This window comes from Dama dama, chromosome 20 (assembly GCF_033118175.1).
Source record: "Dama dama isolate Ldn47 chromosome 20, ASM3311817v1, whole genome shotgun sequence".
Taxonomy (NCBI): Eukaryota; Metazoa; Chordata; class Mammalia; order Artiodactyla; family Cervidae; genus Dama; species Dama dama.
Genome location: NC_083700.1, coordinates 53,194,458 through 53,216,873, shown reverse-complemented (window position 1 = coordinate 53,216,873; position 22,416 = coordinate 53,194,458). Strand labels below are relative to the sequence as shown.

General features: G+C 38.5%; 1 protein-coding gene and 1 long non-coding RNA gene across 2 annotated transcripts in view; one reads left to right on the top strand and one right to left on the bottom strand.

Moving 5' to 3' along the window:
* The window catches only part of LRRC8C (leucine rich repeat containing 8 VRAC subunit C), an 87,463-nt gene that overhangs the window by 30,891 nt on the left and 34,156 nt on the right, over positions 1-22,416 (top strand). Inside the window, exon 2 of the mRNA XM_061121430.1 lies at positions 19,875-20,016. Coding sequence (XP_060977413.1) covers positions 19,879-20,016 — 138 coding nt within the window. The 5' untranslated portion in view covers positions 19,875-19,878. The remainder of the gene's footprint in view (positions 1-19,874; positions 20,017-22,416) is intronic.
* LOC133041068 (uncharacterized) overlaps positions 1-22,416 on the bottom strand; it is a 46,517-nt gene that overhangs the window by 19,492 nt on the left and 4,609 nt on the right. The gene's annotated exons all lie outside the window — the stretch shown is intronic.

The following is a 22,416-nucleotide window of genomic DNA, read 5'->3' as shown; positions in this document are numbered from 1 at the left end:
TTTGCATTTCTTTTTCTTGGGGATGGTCTTGATCACCACCTCCTGTACAATGTCATGAGCCTCAGTCCATAGTTCTTCAGACACTCTATCAGATCTAATCCCTTGAATCTATTTGTCACTAAGAGATTTGAGTTAAGTCATACCTGAATGGCCTAGTGGTTTTCCCTACTGTCTTCAATTTAAGTCTGAATTTGGCAATAAGGAGTTCATAATCTGAGCCACAGTCAGCTCCTGGTCTTGTTTTTGCTGACTGTATAGAGCTTCTCCATCTTCATCTGCAAAGAATATAATCAATCTGATTTCGCTATTGACTATCTGGTGATGTCCATGTGTAGAGTTGTCTCTTGTTTGTTGGAAGAGGGTGTTTGCTATGACCAGTGCGTTCCTTGGCAAAACTCTATTAGCCTTTGCCCTGCTTCCATTTGTACTCCAAGGCCAAACTTGCCTGTTACTCCAGGTGTCTCTTGACTTCCTACTTTTGCATTCCAGTCCCCTATGATGAAAAGGACATCTTTTTTGGTGTTAGTTCTGGAAGGTCTTGTAGGTCATCATAGAACCATTCAACTTCAGCTTCTTCAGCATTAGTGGTTGGGGCATAGACTTGGATTATTGTGATATTGAATGCTTTGCCTTGGAAACGAACAGAGATCATTCTGTCATTTTTGGGACTGCACCCAAGTACTGCATTTCAAACTCTTTTGTTGACTATGAGGGCTACTCCATTTCTTTTAAGGGATTCTTGCCCACAGTAGTAGATATAATGGTCATCTGAATTAAATTTGCCCATTCTGGTCCATTTTAGTTCACTGATTCCTAAAATGTCATTGTTCACTCTTGCCATCTCCTGTTTGACCACTTCTAATTTACCTTGATTCGTGGATCTAACATTCCAGGTTCCTATGCAGTATTGCTCTTTGCAGCATTGGACGTTACTTCCATCACCAGTCACATCCACAACTGGGCATTGTTTTTGCTTTGGCTTCGTCTCTTTATTCTTTCTGAAGTTATTTCTCTACTCTTCTCCAGTAGCATGTCTCATTATTTGTTGTTGTTTATCACTAAGTCTTGTCTGACTCTTTGCAACGCCATGGACATATAGCCCACCAGGGTCCTCTGTCCATGAAATCCTCTAGGCAAGAATACTGGAGTGGGTTGTCATACCCTGCTCCAGGGGATCTTCCCAACCCAGGAATCAAACCCAGATCTCCTGTATTGCAGGCAGATTATTCACCGTCTGAGCCACCAGGGAAGCCCTGTCTCATATATAGTATGTCTCTAACCAAATTCTTCATGCCCTCCCCCAAATCAGCTCTTTCTGTTGTTTCCTTCAGAAACTATCATCCCTGTTCATTCTGTTTCTCAAGTAAAAAATCTTGGTGTTATCTTCTTCTGTCTCACACCCCACATCTGATCCATCAGATACACCATGAGTTACTCATATTGGGGAAAACTAGAAAAGAAGGAAACTTGGGAGTTGGGATGAAAAAATTGAGGTTAAATATTAATAGAAAGCAGAGCAGTAATAGAAGTATCTGCAGGTGGTATTTTATGATATGAAGAAAATGAAGCTAAGGGATCATGTGCCCTGGAACTCAGGTTGACATAAAATCACATCATAAGTCAGATTCTCCTAGAAGAGCTACAATCTCAAAGTGGTCCACCTGTTGGATATGTCTTAGCATTAAGAATTAGTTGGCAGAACCTAGGCTGTAACTCCATAGGTTGGGATAAGACTTTGTAAGTACCCATGGGAATTTTTTACATAAAGGGCCCCTGAAGCATTTTCTGTCCCCTGCGTCTGGAAACATTGTGTGACCTGAATGGGGAAGCAAGAAATTCAGAATCATAATTTTAAAAAGACAGTGAACACTTGAAACATTAAAAAAAAAATCCTCTTTGTGGGCATAGCTGCAGTAAAGCAAAACTCTTTGCTGAAGCATCAAGAAAAGGAGGTTCTGGTGCTTTTCTAGGGGCAAGAGATGGTTAACAGTTAGTGTCTCGACCACATTAACTTGAATAAGAACAATGAAAAGGAAGTAAGTATTCACTGTCCTTCTGTTTTAATTTGGAATATGTTTCCCAGTATTCAGATTCTCAGTACAGAAGGTTTTTGCCGTTTTGATGCACTGAGTTCCTGAAAGTTACATGTAGAATCCCTAAATGAGACTGAACAGTGTGAAATTGGGCAAATTTCATTCTTCACCCAGGGCTTCCCCTGTGGCTCAGTGGTAAAGAATCTGCCTGCCAATGCGGAGGACGTGGGTTTGACCCCTGGGTAAGGGCATTGGCAACCCACTTCAGTATTCTTGCCTGGAGAATCCCTCATCCAGAGGAGCCTGGCGGGCTACAGTCCATGAAGTCGCCAAGAGTCAGACATGACTGAAGCTAGTGAGCAGAGCAGCAGGCTCTCCACCCAAGGATTTACCATTAAATGAAAAATGGGTGTAACCAAGAGTATCACATCAAAGTCCTTCTGTGGTTCTGGTAAAATTTGGTTTTGCTAGCTATTTACAACAGAAGTGTCAGTGCCATACTAATTACTCCCTTGAGGGAAACTGACTCCTTTATAAATTTAAAAAATGATCTTTCCTCAGACTGGGTGTCTCTCTCAGTGCCAGATTTTAGACAACTGGATGCTAGTCACAAATCTGACTGCCCTGGATTTAGTCCTCGGATAATAGCTAACTCCCCAAATGGGAGTTTTTGTCAATGGATGACAAGGCTGAATTTCCCATTAAGGAGGTTGTTAGAGACAAAAGATTTCTCTCATGAAGTGGAATGAGTCTGAACATTGGAATCTGACAAAGCGGAGTGGGAAGTTTAGCTTTGCCCTCACAGGCTTTGTAACCTTGGCGAAATCATTTCATCGCTCTTGCACATTTATTCTTCTGAAGAGCTAAGATAATACCTTACCTCATGGGTTTAATGTGGAAGCTCAACAGATAAACTTGATCTATACTTGCTGTGTAGTAGGCACAATAATATTAAATGTTCGTTGTTACACCTTTCCTCTCCCCTTTAAAAAAATTGAGCTCTCAGTTTGTTTCTTTTGTTTTATAAAGATTTGTTTTAGTGTGACACCTCAAGTTAGAGCTAAAGGCCATAAATGCCAATTCTTATTCTTATAGTAATTCTTATTCTTCTTCTTATTCTTCATAGTAAATTCCCTATCACATTTATCAAATTGGATTGTTAGCTTTATTGGTAATATTAGCAGTTGTCATATCTGAGTGCTAATTTCCTGCCTAGAATAACAATTAGTGTTTGCCAGAATTACCTTTTATACACTTCCCAGAAACTCTGTGAAGGAAGATACCATCCTTTTCCCCATTTTAAGGAAGCAGAAGGATTGAGTAACTTGTTCATGGTCACCCAGCTCCCCAGTGGTAGAACCAGGATTCAGATCCAGGCGCTTTGACCTCAGTGCTATGGCATGAATACTAGAGTAATTCTTTCATACTCAAGAATTACATTAATATGAATGTCTCTTCTTGCTTTAATCATCAGGGACATAACTCTTCCCTAAAAGTGGAGATTGGATATGGAAAATGTAACCTATTCTTTCTGTTTTTCTTTCTTTTGCCTTTTCCTATAATAAAACCAGAGCTCTAGACTGGGTGAGAGATTCTGTACCATTTGGGGAAAAATAAGTGGGTGAAAGTAATACATTAAGCTGAACTTTTAAAATCATTTAAGATAACATGTCACTGAGAAAAGTCACATTTGATCCCTGCAGATCTTTTGCTTTCCCCCTATTTGATTCTGTGAGTTAAAAGAAAGGTACAGATTATTTATTAGATCAGCTTAGTCTTTATTACTGTGCTTCCACTCCCTTGGATATTTTCTTTCTTTAATCTGTTTACATGTTTTTCGCCTGTTGCCATGGTAAAGCTCATTCCATGATGTGAGAGATCTCAGTGCCCAAGAAGGTTTTCCTAATGTTAAATCCTGCATTTTCACTTCCACATTTTATCTTGGTGTTACTAGGGCAACCCAAATAATTTCATTTTTTCTTTGAAGTTGATACCTTTTAAAGTTTTTATACCCTCATGCTGACTCATTCATGTTCTTACTATTTTTTTTTTTAATTCCTGCAGCTACTTTCTTTACACACACATTTTCTGCTTCTCTATAATCATAATAGCAGATGTACTGTGGTGTAGTGATTAAGTATTTGGGGGATTACAAATCCCACTGGGGATTAGAAAAAGCCTGTGAACTTTCTTACCAGAAAAAAACAGCAGTTTAAGAAAAAAAGATGAATATACAATGGGGAAAGGATTGCCTCTTTAATCAGTGGTGTTGGGAAAACTGGACAACCACATGCAAAAGAATGAAACTGGAAAACTGTTGTATACCATACACAAAAATCAATACAAAATGCGTTAAAGACCTGAATATAAGAAAGACCTGAAAGCATAAAACTCCTAGGAGGAAACACAGGGGATAAGATCATTGACATCAGTTTTAGCAGTGAGCTTTTGACACCCAAAGCAAAGGCAACCAAAGCAGAAATAAACAAGTGGGATTACATTAAACTAAAAAGCTTCTGTAGAGCAAAGGAAGCCATCAAGAAATGAAGAGGCAACATATGGTATCGGAGAAATTGCTTGCAAATCATATATAAGTGATTAATATCCAAAAAATATAAAGAACTCATACAACTCAATAGAAAAACTCAATCCAGTTTTTAAAAACAGGCAGAGGATCTGTAGAGATATTTTTCCAAAGACAACATACAAATTGCCAACGCATGAAAAATGTGCTCGACATCACTTATCAGCAGGGAAATGCAAATCAAAACCACAACGAAATCTCACTTCACTCCAGTTAGAATGCCTATTATCAAACTTCCCTCAAGGCTGAGTGGTAAAGAATCTGCCTGCCAATGCAGGAGACATGGGTTCAATCCCTGATCTGGGAAGATCCCACATGCTGCAGAGCAACTAAACCTGTGTGCCACAGCTATTGAGCCCGTACTCTAGAGCCCAGAAGCTGCAATTACTGAGCTCACGTGTCACAGCTACTGAAGCCTTCATGCCCTAGAGCCCATGCTCCATAACAAGAGAAGCCACCACAATGAGAAGCCTGTTCTCCGCACCTGGAGAGTACCTGCCATTCGCTTCAGTTGAAGAAAAGCCCATGCAGCAATGAAGACCCAGCACAGCCAAAAACAAATAAAGTTATATTTTTAAAAAGAATGCCTATTATCAAAAGGATGAGAATATAGAAAAAGGGAAATCTTTGTGCATGTTGGTAGGAACGTAAATTGGTGTGCACTTGCATGCTAAGTTGCCTCAGTAGTGTCCAATTTTTTGTGACCCTATGGATTGTAGCCTGCCAGGCTCCTCTGTCCTTGGGATTTCCCTGGCAAGACTACTATACAAAACAGTATGGAGGTTCCTCAAAAAATTAAAAATTGCCATATGATCCACCTCTGGGTCTTCACCTGAAGAAATTGGAAACAGTAGCTGGAAAAGATGTCTGTACCCCCTTGTTCATTGCGGCATTATTTGCAGCAAAACAGAAACAACGTTAAGTGTCCTTTGATGGGTGAATGAATAAAGTATATGTAGTAGCTATAAATATATACAATGAAATATAATCATAAAAAAAGAAATCCTGCCATTTTCAACAATATGAATGGACCTTGAGGGCATTGTGCTAAGTGAAAAAAGTGAGCCAGAGGAAAAGAAACACTATAACACTATGTGATCTCGCCTATATGTAGAATCTTAAAAAAAAAAAAACAACAAAAAAAAACTGATCTATGAAATCATAGATAGAGAGAACAGACTGGTTGTTACCAGAGCAGAGGGTAAAGGGTGGTGGCTGAAATGGGTGGAGGTGATTTGAAAAGTACCCAATTATATGATAAATGAATTCTGGGGACATAATAGACAACATGGTAAATGTAGTTAACAAGACTGTATTGTATATTTGAAAATTGCTAAGAGAGTGGATCTTAAAAGTTCTCATCACATGAAAAAAATTTGTAATTGTGTGGTGATGGATATTAACTAAACTTGCTCTGGTGATTATTTCACAATATATGATATCAATATACCAAATCATTATGTTGTACATCTAAAAGTAAGACAGTGTTATGTGTCAATTATATCTCCATTACAAAAAGAAATAATGGATAGAGATATTCAATAAATAGTCTCTTTTACCCAAATGTGTTTGGTTCTTGGATTTTAAATAGCAAGTTGCAAGAATTTGTATGGCAAAAATCTATCCCAATCTATTCCAGTTCCATTTTTATTTTTACTTCATCCCAGGACAACTTCATGCCTGTTTTTATATCTTTGTCCTTCACTGGCAGGTCTCTTGGCAAAACTACGTGCAGAGGTTAAATGGTTAGTTGGTATGCTTCTTTCCTAATGCAGATTGGGCTCACAGAAACCCTTTGGGTTTGAATCCGTACAAAGAGCTAAGGAGCAAAAAGGAGGGATAACATTTTGAGTCTCCTTGAGAGCACATACTCAACTATCACTTCTTATTTCTCCCCAGTATTTGACACGGAGTGGTTGGGTAACAAATGTTGGAGGAGGGAGAATGGGAGGGAGGAAAAAGGAGGGAATAGGAAGAAAGAAGTGGAAGGAAGAAGGTTCTACCCAAGGGAGGAAGGGAGAAAAAAATAAAAGTGACTAAAGGAGACTCTCCTCTGACTAAAGGCTGACTTTCCTGTGTGACTCAGAAGTCCGCTCTACAGGCGGAGTTCTAGAGAGAGGCTGAGTGAGATGCTGCTCTGCGGGCTGGTGCACATTTGGATGGATGCAGGTGAGAAGAGCAGCCTCTGGTCCTCATAGCTGCCACTTATAAAAGACTCCTGGGGAGTCCTCGTGACTTTTTGCCCTTTTCAGTTTAGGAGCATGTAACTTGGGGACTCCCTCTGTCTCAGAGAATCTGAACCAGCTCAGGCTACCCCTACCCTCATGTCTCCAGAGATAGAAAATATCAAGTTCAACCTTATTTGAATAAACAGAAATAAAATGTTTCTAATGAGTGATGGAGGGCAAAATAAATGTCTCAAGGGGGAACGAAAGACATCACATTGTAGACCTTTCATTCTGCCCAGATGTTCTCCTGGCCTTGCCCTTCCAACTTTACCAAAGTAACTATTCCTACCTCTACTTCCTATTTTCATGCAGACATCACTTCCTAAACCCCCAGTATGTCAGGTACCTTCATATACTCACTATCAGGGGATCTGAAACTTCCACTTCATTGTACCTGTCACAGTTGTGATTAAATGATGGTGTGTCATGTTTTCTTTTTTTTTTAACTGAATATCTTTCCCCCATCATATATGGTCCATTGGACAAAGGTTATGTCTGTCTTAATCACTGATATATCCACTATTAGTGAGCTCAATACCCTGCAAATAAAAGCTACTCTGGTACCTGTAGAAAGAGTGAATAGCTGCCAGGCACTGTGTGTGGTAGGTGCAAGGGATATAATAAAGCTTTTCAAAGGCACTGCATCTATCTTTGAAAAACTCTGTGCCTCTGGAGTAGCTATCTCTAATGATAATATATCCCTCTCTCAGCCTCCAGAAAGGAAAGATGAAAGATGAATCAAAATCCTGTGGCTTTGACACCTCATTCCCCTAAATCCCACTTCTTTCCCACAAAAATACATCTTTCATATCTAAAAACACTGAGTAGAAACAAACCAATTTATCTTCTCACCAATTCTCTTCCTTTGTTGAATAGATATTTATTTTGTTTTTCTGAAAACAATTTTGATTTATGTCTATATAACCATTTTTTAAGGCCCTAGAACATTGGTCTGTTAAGTTTTTAACATGGGTCATCTGAAAATAAGATTAAACATTACAGGACAAGTAAAAACAAACAAATCCCCACAGTTGTTCCATAAGTTTGTCTTTTCCATTGGCCCTAAGCTACCCAAAAGATCGTTCACTCATTCCTAAATCCCATTTTACTTCAGAACTTCCAGAACTTTCTCAGCTTTGAAATGCTTGATTTTTTTTTTTTTTTGGCTTACCTTTTTAAAAAAGTTTATTATTGGATTATGATTGCTTTACAGTATTGTGTTTCTGCTGTACAACAAAGTGGAAATGTTTGACTTTTAAAACTAACTTTTTACTTGTTTCTTCCTCACTGTTGCCTTCTAAATCTATTTTTAAATAAATGATTGTCTTTTCTACATAGCTTTTCAGTAATTGTGATTAACAGTGAAAACTTCCCAATTTAACAACTCTTCAATCAATTTTGTTCCTTTCAAGCATCTTTGATCTACCTTTTCATCCTACTGATAAGGTTGTTTGAACAAAACCGCTTTAAATAAGTAGATGCTTTAGATAACTAATTGTCAACATACAAGTTGATGTATTACTGGGCTTTAGTATCTTGTTTTCTAGGTCTCTGAACCATTTAAAAATACATTTGACAGGACTCAGTATCTTTGAGATAGTTTTCTCCGGAAGACCTCATCTGGCCCCAAGCCATCTTTCTTAGTAAAAATAGCAACTGTTAGTAAACGATTTTAAAATACTATACAGTTTGTCTATAAAGATGGGCACTGTTTTGGGTCTCATTCCTAGTTAGCTGATGGGCTCTAAATTTTTCCCTCTCTTTTCCTTTTGCTGACAAAGTATTCAAAGGAATAAATCTGAGATTTCACACTGAGAACTGTTTTTGGAACTTGGTTTTTAATGAATTATTCATTTGATGAACATATATTGAGCACCTGTTATGTGCCAAGACTGTTAGGTGTTGGCAAAACAATGGAGACCAACATTCATTTGGAAACCAGATAAACGAATGGGAAATGGTGCCTGTGACGGGGACCACAAGTGAGATCCACAGTGCTGTAAGCCCTGCAGGGCTGGATGTGACCTAGCCAGGGAGACCAAGGGTGGCTTCCCTGAGTGAGCAGCACTAGAGGCCCACTCTGCAGGAGGCACAGGAGTCTGAGAAGAGAGGAGAAATTAACAAAACATCCCATTTTTATAGAGTTAGCACCACAAGGACATGCTACAGCTGCTGGTATCTCCACTGTGGTGACTTCTCAAGAGCCCCACACAACACTCAACCTTTGCAATCAACTAATGTATAGCACCTAGTTGGAGGTGGGGGATTAGAGGGTTTTTGTTATGTTTTCTATTTTGTTTTCGGTAAAGAATATATCATCTTCAGAAACAGATGTATTTTAATGAATTGGTTTGTATTTTCTGTATTTTTTTTTTCTTTCATTTAGATTTTTGGCACAGTCTCAGTCTGACTGAGAGAGTCTACAAGTAGACTTCGACCATATTCTCCTAGAAACTTCATATACGGAAACTTATGCCCTTTGTCAGCTTCCAGAAGTGAGACTCGAGGAGAGTTGAATATCATCATGTTAGATTTTATTTAGCTTTGCTGTGAGAAAGGAGTTGGAAGGGGAAACTCATATAATGTCTAACTTGGAAAAGATGAGCCATTAAATCAATATGTTAACTTTAGAGCCAAACCCAACAGATATTTTTCTTTTAAGCACAAAACTTTGCATTAAATATTTATTGGCTGTATGGATAAAAACAAATATTCCAATTTCCAGGTAGTTTTAATAGTCTGACAGTAAGATTCTGGTCATTTTCTCCTATAGTTCCCCCCTCCCCACCACCTCCCCAGAGGCTGGAGGATCTGAACTTCTTTCTTCCATCATGGATTTTACTGAGCACAGCCAACAGAAAAGACAAACCAAGAGTTGACTTCTTGAGAACAACTTTCTTGAAAAGAGACTTACTCAGCATTTAATATTTTTCTGCTATTAACAACCCTACCATGTTCCCTGATCTTAAAAGGGAAACTGTGAATGGTAGATTCTTATAAAGATGAGTTTAATAAAAAAAGATGATAAAAATGATGATACTATAAATCCTCTAGTCTTTCAGTCTCTCACTGTAACCACCAATCTCTTTGTTTATTGAGTGTTGCCTTGGCTGCTACTGTATTTAATATGGCTGGAAATTTAAAATTTTACCCTATTAAACAACAAAAAAAGAGCTTAGTGGCAAAGTTTTGGTAACAAGTTACTTTAACTTCCCTGTCACTCTTGATTGGCGCTCTGTTTTTATAAGTTCCAGACCATCTATGTGTGTGAAAAGTGTTTGTAAAACACACCAAACTTTCTACTGAAACAGAAAAGGCAACTCCCCCAGTCCCCCCCACCCCAGCCCCCTGCCACCGACCCCTGTAGAATCATTAGGAATTTAACTCAACAAACTATTGAGCCTTTTAGGCCCCAGAGCAAACAATATGAAATAAAAGGTGACCCCTGCCTTTTCAATCTACTCTATTTTGTGGGGGGAAAAAAAAGCAAAAAACTTGAGTTTGAATGTTCTGGAGAGCAGGAATGTTTCTGTCTTCCCCACCTCTCTCTCCTCCGCATCCTTTCCTCAGAAAGTCACCCTCCAGGTAGAAGGCTCCTGGCACTCGTTTTGTTTGAATTTTCTGGCCTGCGCGATATATTCATGGTGTTCATAGAACTGTTGTGCTTTCTTTATTCAAGGGGGAAAAGTGTGGACTGGAGATAAAGCTCAGTCTCTTTTTGTGCTTTGAAGGAAGAGAGACATAATCTTCAAAACACTCACTACAGATATGCTCAGTTGAAATCTAGACTTGGTTTTTGGATGTGGAGACTGATAAGAACTGAACTCTTGTCTACATTACATTTGAATGATATCAGCTATTTAAGGGAAAACACAGTCTTTCCAGGGGTTTAGAATCCTCTGGGATGGGGGTGGGGGTTAAGTACACCCTAACATCCTGGAAGGCCATTCCTGGTTTAAGGAAGGCGGAAACAGTGTGGAATGAAGAGGTGACTGCAAAGAGCAGTGAGGTGCAGAGAGTTGGAGCCTTAATTCTCAGAGAGACTTTAGGTGTATTTAGAACAACAGAGATGAGGGAGAGAATGAATAACATTTGATGATAATCTTTTATGGTCAGGTTTTAAGAAACTATTAGATCACTCTTTAGCCTCATTTTTGAAAAAATTTCTGAGTTTACTTCAAAGGTATAGAATAAGCATTAAATAATTACTAGTGTCATTTAGATGTAGCTGAAGTTCTTTGACAAAAATTCCAAAGAAGTAAAAATCTCACCAAGATTTATAAATTTATAAATACTCACCAAGTATTCTAAACTGTTATATTGTAAATAACACTTTTATGTTTGGATCTGTTTCTGTCACTTGTTTCTTAACAGAGTAATGTTCTGATAAGGGAATCACAAAATGTGGCCATTGGATACTGACTGGTGCTTAAGAAGTCATCATTGATCGGTATATCCTCTTTGTAAATAGTGACAGAACATCATACATTAAATTTTCAATGACCCTTAACTTTGAAATTATAAATTATTCCTGACTCTCATTATCTTCCCAAACAGTTTCTTCAGTAGTGGATGTTCTTTGAATAATCATCATTCAATGATTGTGAAGCTATGTGGTAATAGTCACGCTCTTATTGTAGTATCAAGCTGTAACAGAGGATAACAGTAGAAAAATTTGTCTTTACTACAAAATGCTCAATTGGGTGTGTGTATCTGTTTATGACTATGTTTGTATGTTTAGGCCTCTTTGAATTTAACAAAAATGTGTTGAGGGTCTGTTCTAAGACATTGTGCTGTTTTCTAGAAGATACAAAGATCAACAAGACATAAATCCTTTCCTCCGTGAAATAAAAACAGCAACCTCTTTAAATGCACCATTGGCCCTGGAAACAGTAATCAAAGAAGATCAACTACAATTCACGCTCTCATGGGAATTTGTTTAATGCACATTCTCCTAGAAGCGTACACAGGGATGAGGCAGGCACTTTGTCTGTTTTATACCCCCAGCACCTAGCACAGTGCTTGACATATCTTAAACTTTATATTTTTAGTGTACATTTTAATATATATTTCTTATAATGCTATAATTATTTATAGCAAGTGCATAAGTAAATGAATTATGCTTGTGAGAGAAAAATAAGCTACTGATAAAAGTATAACAAATTTTTAGTAAATTAAAAGCTTATGACTATGCTAAAGATAACTGGATACTGGTGTGTAAAGCGATAGCCTTGTGATAAATGGTCTAAAGCAGCGATTAAGGGGTTTTTCTTTAAATATGGGAAGGATATAATGAGAAAAAGGTTATAATGATATCTTAATTGACAAAGAACTAAAATTGCCAACTAAAATAATGTTTAAAATATTTTTGTTTATTTGGCTGCACTGGGTCTTTGTTGCAGTATGGGGGATCTTTTATTAATAGTTGCGATCTCTTAGCTACTGTGCGAGAACTGTTAGTTGCAGCATGTGGGATCTGCCCACGGATGGAACCTGGGTCCCTGCATTGGGAGCGTGGAGTCTTAGCCACTGGACCATCAGGGAAGTCCCCAAGGAGTAATTTTTGTTCCCTATCACTCTTAGAAAAACAGGTTAAGCTCATTCTGAATGCTTCCCAAATAATGTGATTGGGCCATTAATTTAACACATAACATCATGGAAATATTCACGGAGATGATAGTACCAAAGTCCACTGGGTTGTCAGATCAACTTGCATTCTGAGTCTTAAGTTCTCGTTTATGGGACTGTAAGAGCAGTAGAGCTTAAGAATCTTTAAATATATTAATAATAGTTTATTTTTCATTTTATGTTTTCAAAGAGAGACATGAAACAAGAAATTCTATTTAAGCCATTTGTTTCTTAGTATATATTTTAGATTCTTTGCGTTCAGATCAGCATGATGTATTATTGACTAAGAGCTGTAGAGTAAGAGGTAAGGTTTGATTAGAAGTCAAGACACCATGAGCTGTGTTCCTTGGGCAAGTCACCAAACCTCTTGGCTCAAGTTTTTACTCATAAAATGAGAGTTATGGAGTGGATGACTTCTGAAAGTGCCTTTCAGATTCTGAACAGTTATAACCCACCTCTGAGTTTCTTTAAATTAAATAGATTTCTGTAGAACCATATAATCATGGTCTTCTTTAATGGATTTTTCTAAAAAATTTTTGTCATGTATACTGCAATTGCAGAGTAAAATACAATCCAGAGTCATGCTCTCCTAAGAGAGAAATAAATCACTTTTATATAATTAGGAAATTTGGCTTTTTGTCCTGTTTTTTATTTCCATCTTTGCATTGCTAAAGGAAAAGTAATTTGTTTTATAATTGATGCTTTGAGCATATTCTGATGACTTTATTTTGATTAGTACTGCTGAAAAGAACCCATAAATAAATCATGTTATTCCTATGCTTTTTCTCTTTTGCACTCCTCTGCACTGGCCTTGGCTGTGCCAACGTCAAGGCCCTGCACTGTGGGATCTTCCTCCCATGACAATACTTAGACACACGCTTTGCTTTTATAATCATTATTTCCAAACCAAAGGCAATCGCCCCTCCTATCTTTATCAGAATTACTAGTTATTCAGTAATTTATTCAGCAAATATTGAGTGCTTACCATATGTCAAGCAATATTTTCTAGGTGCTGGGGCACATCAATATACAAAATAGAGTTGAAAAGAAAATTCCTGTCATCATGAAACTTACATTCTTTCAGGGGAGACAGACAATACATTAAGGAATGTATAATTTTTGACAGATGGGGTGTGGGATGTAAGAGATGAAGAAGACTCAAGGATGACTCCCAAAATTTTGGTCTAAGCAACTGGATAGACGTAGTTGCCATCAAGGGAGGAACGTTGCAAGAGGAACAGGGCTCTGCCAAGGATAGGAGAGGCAGGGATGAGGAGATGGAACTAGAGCTGGTTCCAGACATCCTGAGTTTAATGTGTCTACTGGGTGTCCAGATGGAGATATCGAGTTGGCAGCTGGGTCCACCATTTAAAGCATGATGACTTGATGTGCTCACAAGGGAATAAATGAGGTAGGGAAGAGAATTGGAACAAAGACTAAACATTGGGCACATCAAGGCCAGAGGTCAGGGAGGTGAGGAAACAGTCACGGAGTTAAAGAAGGAACAGCATGGAAAACAGGAGGAAAACCTAAAGGCTGTAGCATCCTGAAAGCCAAGTAGAGAATGTCATTTTATACCAGATGCCTCAGATGGAGCAGGTCAGGTGAGGGCTGAGAACTGACCATTAGATACAGCTAGCCACACAGATGAATTATATATGTGGGTTTCTTTCCTGTAGAAGTCACATTTGTTGTGCTCAGGAATTAGTGACTTTTTAACACTCATTTTTGTAAGGGGCCACTCACTGTGTTATTGATGTGATTACTAGGATCACTTGGAATTGGCTGTTGTTTTCTTGGGCAGTACTATACTGTCTAATGTCTAATGCTATTTTCCAACAGCCAGAAAAATGTGAGACAGAGCACTAGTAGTATATACCCACCTAATAGCCATTGGAAAACAGTGTTAGCAATCCGATTTGAATCAGAGTAGAATATATTTAATATTATTAAAGTCATGGGTAATAAATAGAGTAGAATTTGTTCTGTATAATTAATTCTAGAGAAGAAGATATTAAAATTCTCCTGAGATGGAGAAGAAGACATTGTTTCAGGGAGAACCAAATAAATGAAAGAAATAAACTCTGGGTTTGCAACTAACTTACCAATATTCTTTATAAAAAGGATTATAGATCTGTATATTTTTGAGAGGTAACATTTTATAAACAATGAAGCCTTTAAAATTAGTTTTAGTAATAAGTTTTTTTTAATTGATTTATGTTCATTGGAGGCTAATTACTTTACAATATTGTAGTGGTTTTTGCCATACATTGACATGAGTCAGGCATGGGTGTACATGTGTTCCCCATCCTGACCCTCCCTCCCCCCTCCCTCCCCATCCCATCCCTCAGGGTCATCCCAGTGCACCAGCCCTGAGCACCCTGTCTCATGCATCGAACCTGGACTGGCTAGTTTTAGTAATAAGTATTTTTAATAAAAGTAATGCAAATGGATTTCTGCAAAAGGATACAGAGGGAAATATATAACAATGTAAAAGTTCATGTATTTTTGATTAGGATACAAGAATCTTTTGATTTAATTTAAAATGCCATGTTTCTAAAGGCATTATCAGATAAGCAAAAATCTTACATAGTAAGTTAGAAATTAGAGTTGGAAGAAATATTAATATAATCACTTATATTTCTAAAATAGGAAAATATATATATAAATAGAATTATCCTGATTGATCTTTAGGGGAAAAAACTATGTAAACTTAGCAGTTCATTCAGAAGTGGCTTCTTCAACTTGAAATGATAACTCTCAAAATGTCACTAATTATTTGGAAAGTACAATGATAATGAAAGAGAAATTGTGTTGTCACTGTAATGCACAAGGAGGGGAGGAAGGGTAGGGAGGGAAGGGAACGTATATATAATTATGTCTGATTTGTGCTATTGTATGGCAGAAACCAACACAACAATTTAAAAAGTTTTTAAAATATTGAAATAAAAAATGGGGGAAAGCACTAAAATTGGTGAAAGAACACAAAACTTTTTTTCAGTTAAGCAAGTGCAAGATTCCTTTACCCTCTCTTTAGTTTCAGAGGTTTTAAGTCATTTCCTATATTTCCTCTCTTCCCCCTGATTTTTTTTTTTTTTTGCATCAAAAATAATTCCAAGGATTAAATCTGTGCTGGATATTGGCTTTGAGCCTTGTGATATGTTAAAACAATAGTCTGTATGTGTGTATTATACATGCGTCCACATACATTTATATGTAGTATGTGTGTACATACATATAAGAGCATGTACATACCACATGCACATACACACACTTACCCTAAAGAGGTTAAGTACATTAAGAGTAGAGTTATAACACTAAAAGACTGCTTCACCTTGACTGTTTTCTCTGATAAACCCTCTTAACAGTGTGAGGAAGCAGTAGACAATACTTCAGTTTCCTAGATTGCTTAGTTTGTCTTTATTTTCCACATTAAGAGAATGATGCCAATGAACCGGATAGCCTCGCTGTTATGAGTGCCCTAGGCCTTTGCTTTTCCAAGGCGAGCCACAGAAGGAACAGTGAACCTCTACCTCAGTGGTTCTCAAAGTGTGGTTCGTGGAACACCAGTCACCTACACATTTTTAGGGAGTCCACAAGATCAAAGATCAAACCAGTCAATCTTAAAGGAAATCAGTCCTGAATATTCATTGGAAGGACTGATGCTGAAGTTGAAACTCCAATACTTTGGCCACCTGATGCAAAGAACTGACTTATTTGAAAAGACCCTGATGCTGGGAAAGATTGAAGGCAGGAGCAGAAGCAGGCAACAGAGGATGAGGTGGTTGGATGGCATCACTGACTTGATGGACATGAATTTGAGCAAGCTCTGGGAGTTGGTGATGGACAGGGAAGTTTGGCGTGCTGCAGTCAATGGGGTCGCAAAAAGTCGGACACAAGTGAGCGACTGAATTGAACTGAACTGACAAGATCAAAACTAGTTTTTAATGCCAAGATATTTCTTGCATTTTTCATTGATGGTACAAAATCATTGGTGGGTAAGTCATCTTAATGTGAATCAAGGTAGAGGCACCAAATTCTACTGTATTCCTCACTGGCACACATTTACAACTTAAAAGAAAAAAATGCCAGTTTTATTTAATGTCCTGGTTGAATCCGTAAAAATTATTACATTAATAGCTCTTGACCCTTGACTAGAAATTGTAATAATACATGATGTGATGAAAGGGAAGAATACATAAAGCATGTCTGCTGAATTCCAAGTACAGTAGGTAGGTATCTCAAGGGAAATCTTTATTTGAGTTGAAAGTTGAATTAGCCACTTTATCATAATGTACCATTTTTAATTGAATAAAACAACTGATATTCAGACTTGAGTATGTGGAGGATAATTTCTCAAAATGAATGAAGCGAACTTGACATTTCAAGGAAAACAACATAATATTTGCTGCCACAAATAAAATTCAAACTTTCAAGCGATGATTAGAATTTCGGAAAATTTATACACCACCATGAGCTTGACAGGCTCCAGTTACTTAAAAAAATTTCTGATGAAAGCATTAGTGATTTCAATGAATGTGATTTCTTAAGTATAATTTGTCAGCATTTGGAAAATCTGCATGACTAAATGATTCAGTATTTTCCATATGTTCCAAATGACCAATGTCGTTACCAAATCATATACGGATAAAAGATCCTTTCAAAGTACGAGACAGATGAATGAGTTTTAACAGCAAGGAGTTTGAAAAGTTCATTAATACAGTTTTCAGGCTCCATACTGCAACTTACCAAGTTAATTTGTTATATTATCAAATTATAATTATCCACAATTATATGAAAAGTCTGTTAAGATAATCTTCCCTTCTCTAACTGCATATATATTTGATTCATAAATTTCAATCAAGGCAACATATCAGAGCAGACTGAATGAAGAAGCAGATATGAGAATCCAGTTATTTTCTATTAAGTCCACTGGGAAAGAGATATGCAAAAATGTGAAACAACGCCATTATTCTCATTAATGGTTTTTGTTTTGGAGAATATAGTTATCTTTATAATAACATAATTTATGTTAACCTGGAATGGGTTTATTATTTTTAAATGAGTTAATATATATATTTTTAAAATTTCATTTTAATTTCTAATGTAGTAAGTATTGATAGGTATCACCCACCTAAAACGTGCTCTTTGAGGTCCTCCTCCTACATTTTAGGACATGAAGGGATTCCCAAGATCAAAAATTTTGAGAACCACAGCTCTACCTTGGTGTATTTTATTCCTAAAATTGTTCCTTGCTTCAGAGAGCAAGCCCAGGTCCTTCCAAGGTATACAGGAAACTTATCATGAAGGAGACAATAACCAAATCTATCAAAAGATGTAAACTATAGCACAAGGACCGTACTTGTTAGTGCTGTCACTGCAGCTGGCTCGGGTCACTCCTAATCTGATTAGGTGAGCCCTGCTCTGTGAACAAGCGTCTCAATCGACACATCCATTTAACAGACAGTTGCTCAGGGCCTCTTGTTTTCCAGGCACTGTGGTAAGTGATGGGGGTGCAAAATAGAACACCAGTAGCTTCTGCCAGTAGCTTCTAGGCAGAAAGTGGAAGTTAAGATGAGTTTTAGTGCCTGTGACTGCCACTGGACAGCTGTGACTAGAAAACATTTGGGGCCATGAGATTATAATGATCCATTGAGAAGAAAAAGGTCCTAAAGTGTCAGGAAAATCAAACTTTGGACTAGTCTGAAATGTTAATAACACTAGGAGTAGGTGACGTTATTTAGTTTGGGTGGCTTGCCTGAAACATATGTTTTGGAAACATACATATGATAACATATAGGTTCTCCCTTCAAGAAGCTTGCAACCCAGTGGTGGTGAACAAAGTGGAATTAAGGAAGTTGTGTTTCAGTAAAATGAGGAAATTTTATCAAATGCTGCACAGATGTCAAGTGGGTAGGTCATAGGTAAAAGGAGCACCAAGCGGTTGGATTTTCCCTGTTGTGTTAAGACAAATTACTGCTTAAGAAAAAGTCAGGTAAAGCAGTGAGATGGAATGGAACATATTATAATAATTTCCAAAGATAAACACTAGTGAACCCAAATAGGAGGCTTTCATTTTCTTTAGGCTGTTTATGGTACAGCCTTGAATTCATTATTAGGAAAGAGAAGATCCAGGAAACAAAAAGGCTTGGGAAAACAAGCACCAAATGTAGCCTTTCCCTGCCCTTTAATCAGACTACATAACAAGGGCAGCTGTAAAGAGCGAGATTATTGGATCCAAAGATGGCAAAAGAGAAACTTTTTTTTTGGCCCTCACTGGCCACCCTTTTTCCTTGCCGTGAGATAAGGAAAAAATATTCCTTCTCCCAGTAGCCAGATGATTAACTTGAAGTCTTAAATCATAATACAGGCAATGGCGTTAAGCCAAAAGATAGAACAGTGCAGGTGAAGGAAAGGATGTGTCTCTTTTTCTCAGAGCCTCAGTATACCCTATTCATCTTCGGTCATTCAGAGAGAGAGGCTGGGGCTTCCCTGGTGACACAGTGGTAAAAAAAAAATCCATCTGCAATGCAAGAGATGAAGGCTTAATACCTGGGTCAGGAAGATCCCCTGGAGGAGGAAATGGCAACCCACTCCAGCATTCTTGCCTGGGAAATCCCATGGACAGAAGAGCCTGGCAGGTCTAGGCTGCAGAAGAGTCAGACATGACTTAGCGACTAAAAACAACAAACAACAGATGTTTCCAGGGAAAACTGACTTCTCAGAGGATAAGTTTGAGGTTCACAGTGAAATATAAAATGTTTAGGAAATAGAGTGGGGAAAAAATCGAGTCAAAAATCACAGGGACAAAAAAAAAATAGGAGGGGAAAAAAAAGTTCTCCCCAACACCTCTTCCCCACATGAGATGATCCCATTTATAAGAAGATTATTAGTGGCAAAGTCGTTTGCCTTTCAGGACTTAGTAAATAGTTAATACAAACCAATGCTGAGGTTTACACTTTAAAAATAGTTCAAAGCAAAAAAACCCAAGATGACAAGATAAATAGGAAAAACATTTTAAAGGATGGGCTGCGCTCTTTCTGGCATCTTCTGGCTCTTTCTGGCATATCTTTCTGACATTAGGGGAAAGGGAGAGACCAGGAAATAACAGGCAGCTTTGCTCTCTCTCTGGGCTTTGGCTTTGGCCCATTGGAGCTAAAGGGCACTGCTGGTTGGACAGGCATTAGTAGAGGTGCTTGCTGTTTCCATGTGGGGTTCCTTATTTCCTCAAGGGGTGGATTTCTCAATGACTTGTTAAAACCCTAAAGTACAGTGACAGCTCATGGACTAATTGAGACTACTGAGTATGACAGGTTGGAGCAGAATTTTCAAATGCTGTGAACAATGCAGTATGTTGTGTGTAAAGATAAATGAATTCACCAGTCACCTCTCTTTTCTCAGAAACATGATTCCGGTGACAGAGTTTCGGCAGTTCTCTGAGCAGCAGCCTGCCTTCCGGGTGCTGAAGCCATGGTGGGATGTGTTTACCGATTACCTGTCCGTGGCCATGCTGATGATCGGTGTGTTCGGATGCACTTTGCAGGTAGGTCAAGAAGGAGGCAGAGCAAGACACCAAGCCATCGAAACCTCTTAAAAAAGTATGTGATTTTTAACCATGTATACATTCGTTGCTCTTTCTCTGTTTGCATGTGGTATTTATAATCATGGCAGGGAGCCTGAAGCCTAATTTCCTGAACTTTCCTAATAAGGTAAATAGGGTATTTGTAAGGTTTAGCTGAGCTCAAACAGCAGTTGAGTATAGTCAAGTAATATTTGATGTCATGAATATCAAAGGGAGTCCTTTATCTTCCAGAGTTGGCTTTACGGTAAAATACAGCATATATACGCACAGTGCCATTTACATTGTTAATATCAAGTTTTTTTCTTTATCTCTTATTTTCACTCCTAAGATTTTCTGAAAGAACTGACATTTTGATGAGATGTTTTCACACCCAGTGCTTTAGTTCTGAATTAAAATGTAACTGAATCATAATTTATTCTGTATACATACTGTACATTCATATGTTGAATCTAGATTTTTTTTTCTGCATATCTATGTGTCAGGCACTATCCTTTGTGGCCATAAGCAGTTCATTTCTAGGGGGAGACTAAACAAGCAGTCAGAACAGGTTGTGATAGAGGCTTCCAAAGAGCTCTGAGTGCAAAGCAGGGGAACCAGAGAAATGGTTGCAATATTAAAACTTGAGAGCCAGTCAGGAAGAGGGAGCTGGCAATAAAGAAAGTGGTAGGAAGAGGAAAGAAAGCTCCAAGTCATGGATGTGAGAAAAGGACACGACGCCTGTGGGAGACAGTCTGTAGGACGGACGCCCTTTGGGTGTCTTCAGTGTGATAGTTGAAGCAGTGCCTGGGGATGGAGTCAGACCAGGAGGATGCGGTTGGTGAGGTAACGTCAGGAATGGCAGTAGAAAGTGAGAGTGATGGAAACTGAGGCGCCTCTCGAAGAGGCTGACGAGGGGCAGCCCTAAGGACAGGTGGAAACCAGGAGGGGGAAAGGCTCAGGTGTGGTCAGGGAAGGCAGGTGGTTCAACTATCTCACAGGCTGAGGAGAGAAAAACAGCAACTAGGCCTTTAGAAACCTTAGTGCAGGTGGGTGGAAAACTGAATGGAAGTTAAAGGCTGTGGGGTAGATGGAACTTTCATGTGTTGATAGATCATCTGAGAGGAAAAGTCAGGAAAGAGGGAAGTAGCTAGAAGTGGTGCAGAGTAGAAATAAAGACCTTTTTGTTGTTAATTTTAATAATAGTTAGTATCTAGTGCTTCCTAGGATTTCCCAGGTGGGTGCAGTGGTGAAGAATCCACCTGCAATGCAGGAGACGCAGGTTCAGTCCCTGGGTCAGGAAGATCCCCTGGAGAAGGAAATGGCTACCCACTGAAGTATTCTCATCTGGGAAATCCCATGGACAAAGGAGCCTGGTGGGCTACAGACCATAGGGGCACAAAGAGTCGGACACGACTAAATGTCTGAGCACAGTGCTTCCTACGTGTCAGACACTCTTCTGAACACTTTACATATGTTTTAAGTCATTTCATCCTCATACCAACCCTAGGATGTTCTATTATTATCCCCATTTATAGATGCAAAACTAAGACACCAAGAGATTAGGAAAACTTCCAAGGTGACTGACGAAACCCTTGTTGAAATCCAAACAGTTTGGCCCCAAGTCCCTATCCTAATCCCTAACACCAGGCTGCATTTTATTTGCAGGCTGAAAATATTTCGCCCTCCTCCCCACACCAATAAAATGATGCCAGTGAAAAACTAGAGTTTGAAAGAAAGGGCTTAAATTCATTCATAAATAAAACAGATGGTTGTTGAAGAACCTACTGTGTGACAGGCAGCATTGAACAGGCCAGGCATTGTCAATGCAGGAGATAAAAACAAAAAGACAAATCTCCTAGCCTTATAAAATTTAAGTTCTATGGGGGAAAAAATAAGCAAAATCAATCAGTTATACACTGATTCACTGGAAAAGATTGAGGGTGAGAGGAGAAAGGGGCGACATAGGGTGAGATGGTTGAATGACATCACTGACTTAACGGACATGAGTTTGAGCAAACTCGTGGTGAAGGACAGGCAAGCCTGGCGTGCTGCAGTTCATGGGGTCGCAAAGAGTCGGACACAACTGAGTGAGTGAACAGCAGCATCTGCATACATGTTTGAAAGTAATAAGAACAATGGAAAAGAAAATAAAGCACACAAGAATGGTAGGAAATCCCAGCAGCTGAGATTAGCACTTGAGGTTCTCAAACAGGGTGCTCTCATCAGGGAGGTGACTTGTGAAGAAGGAATTGAAGTCAGTGAGAGAGCAGCCTATCCAGATATCCGGGGAGGAGCCATCCTATCAGAGGGAATAGATGGAGCAAAAGACACAGTGAACAAAGCAGTCACAGTACCCTTCCCCTTCTACAGAAGAAATTGACA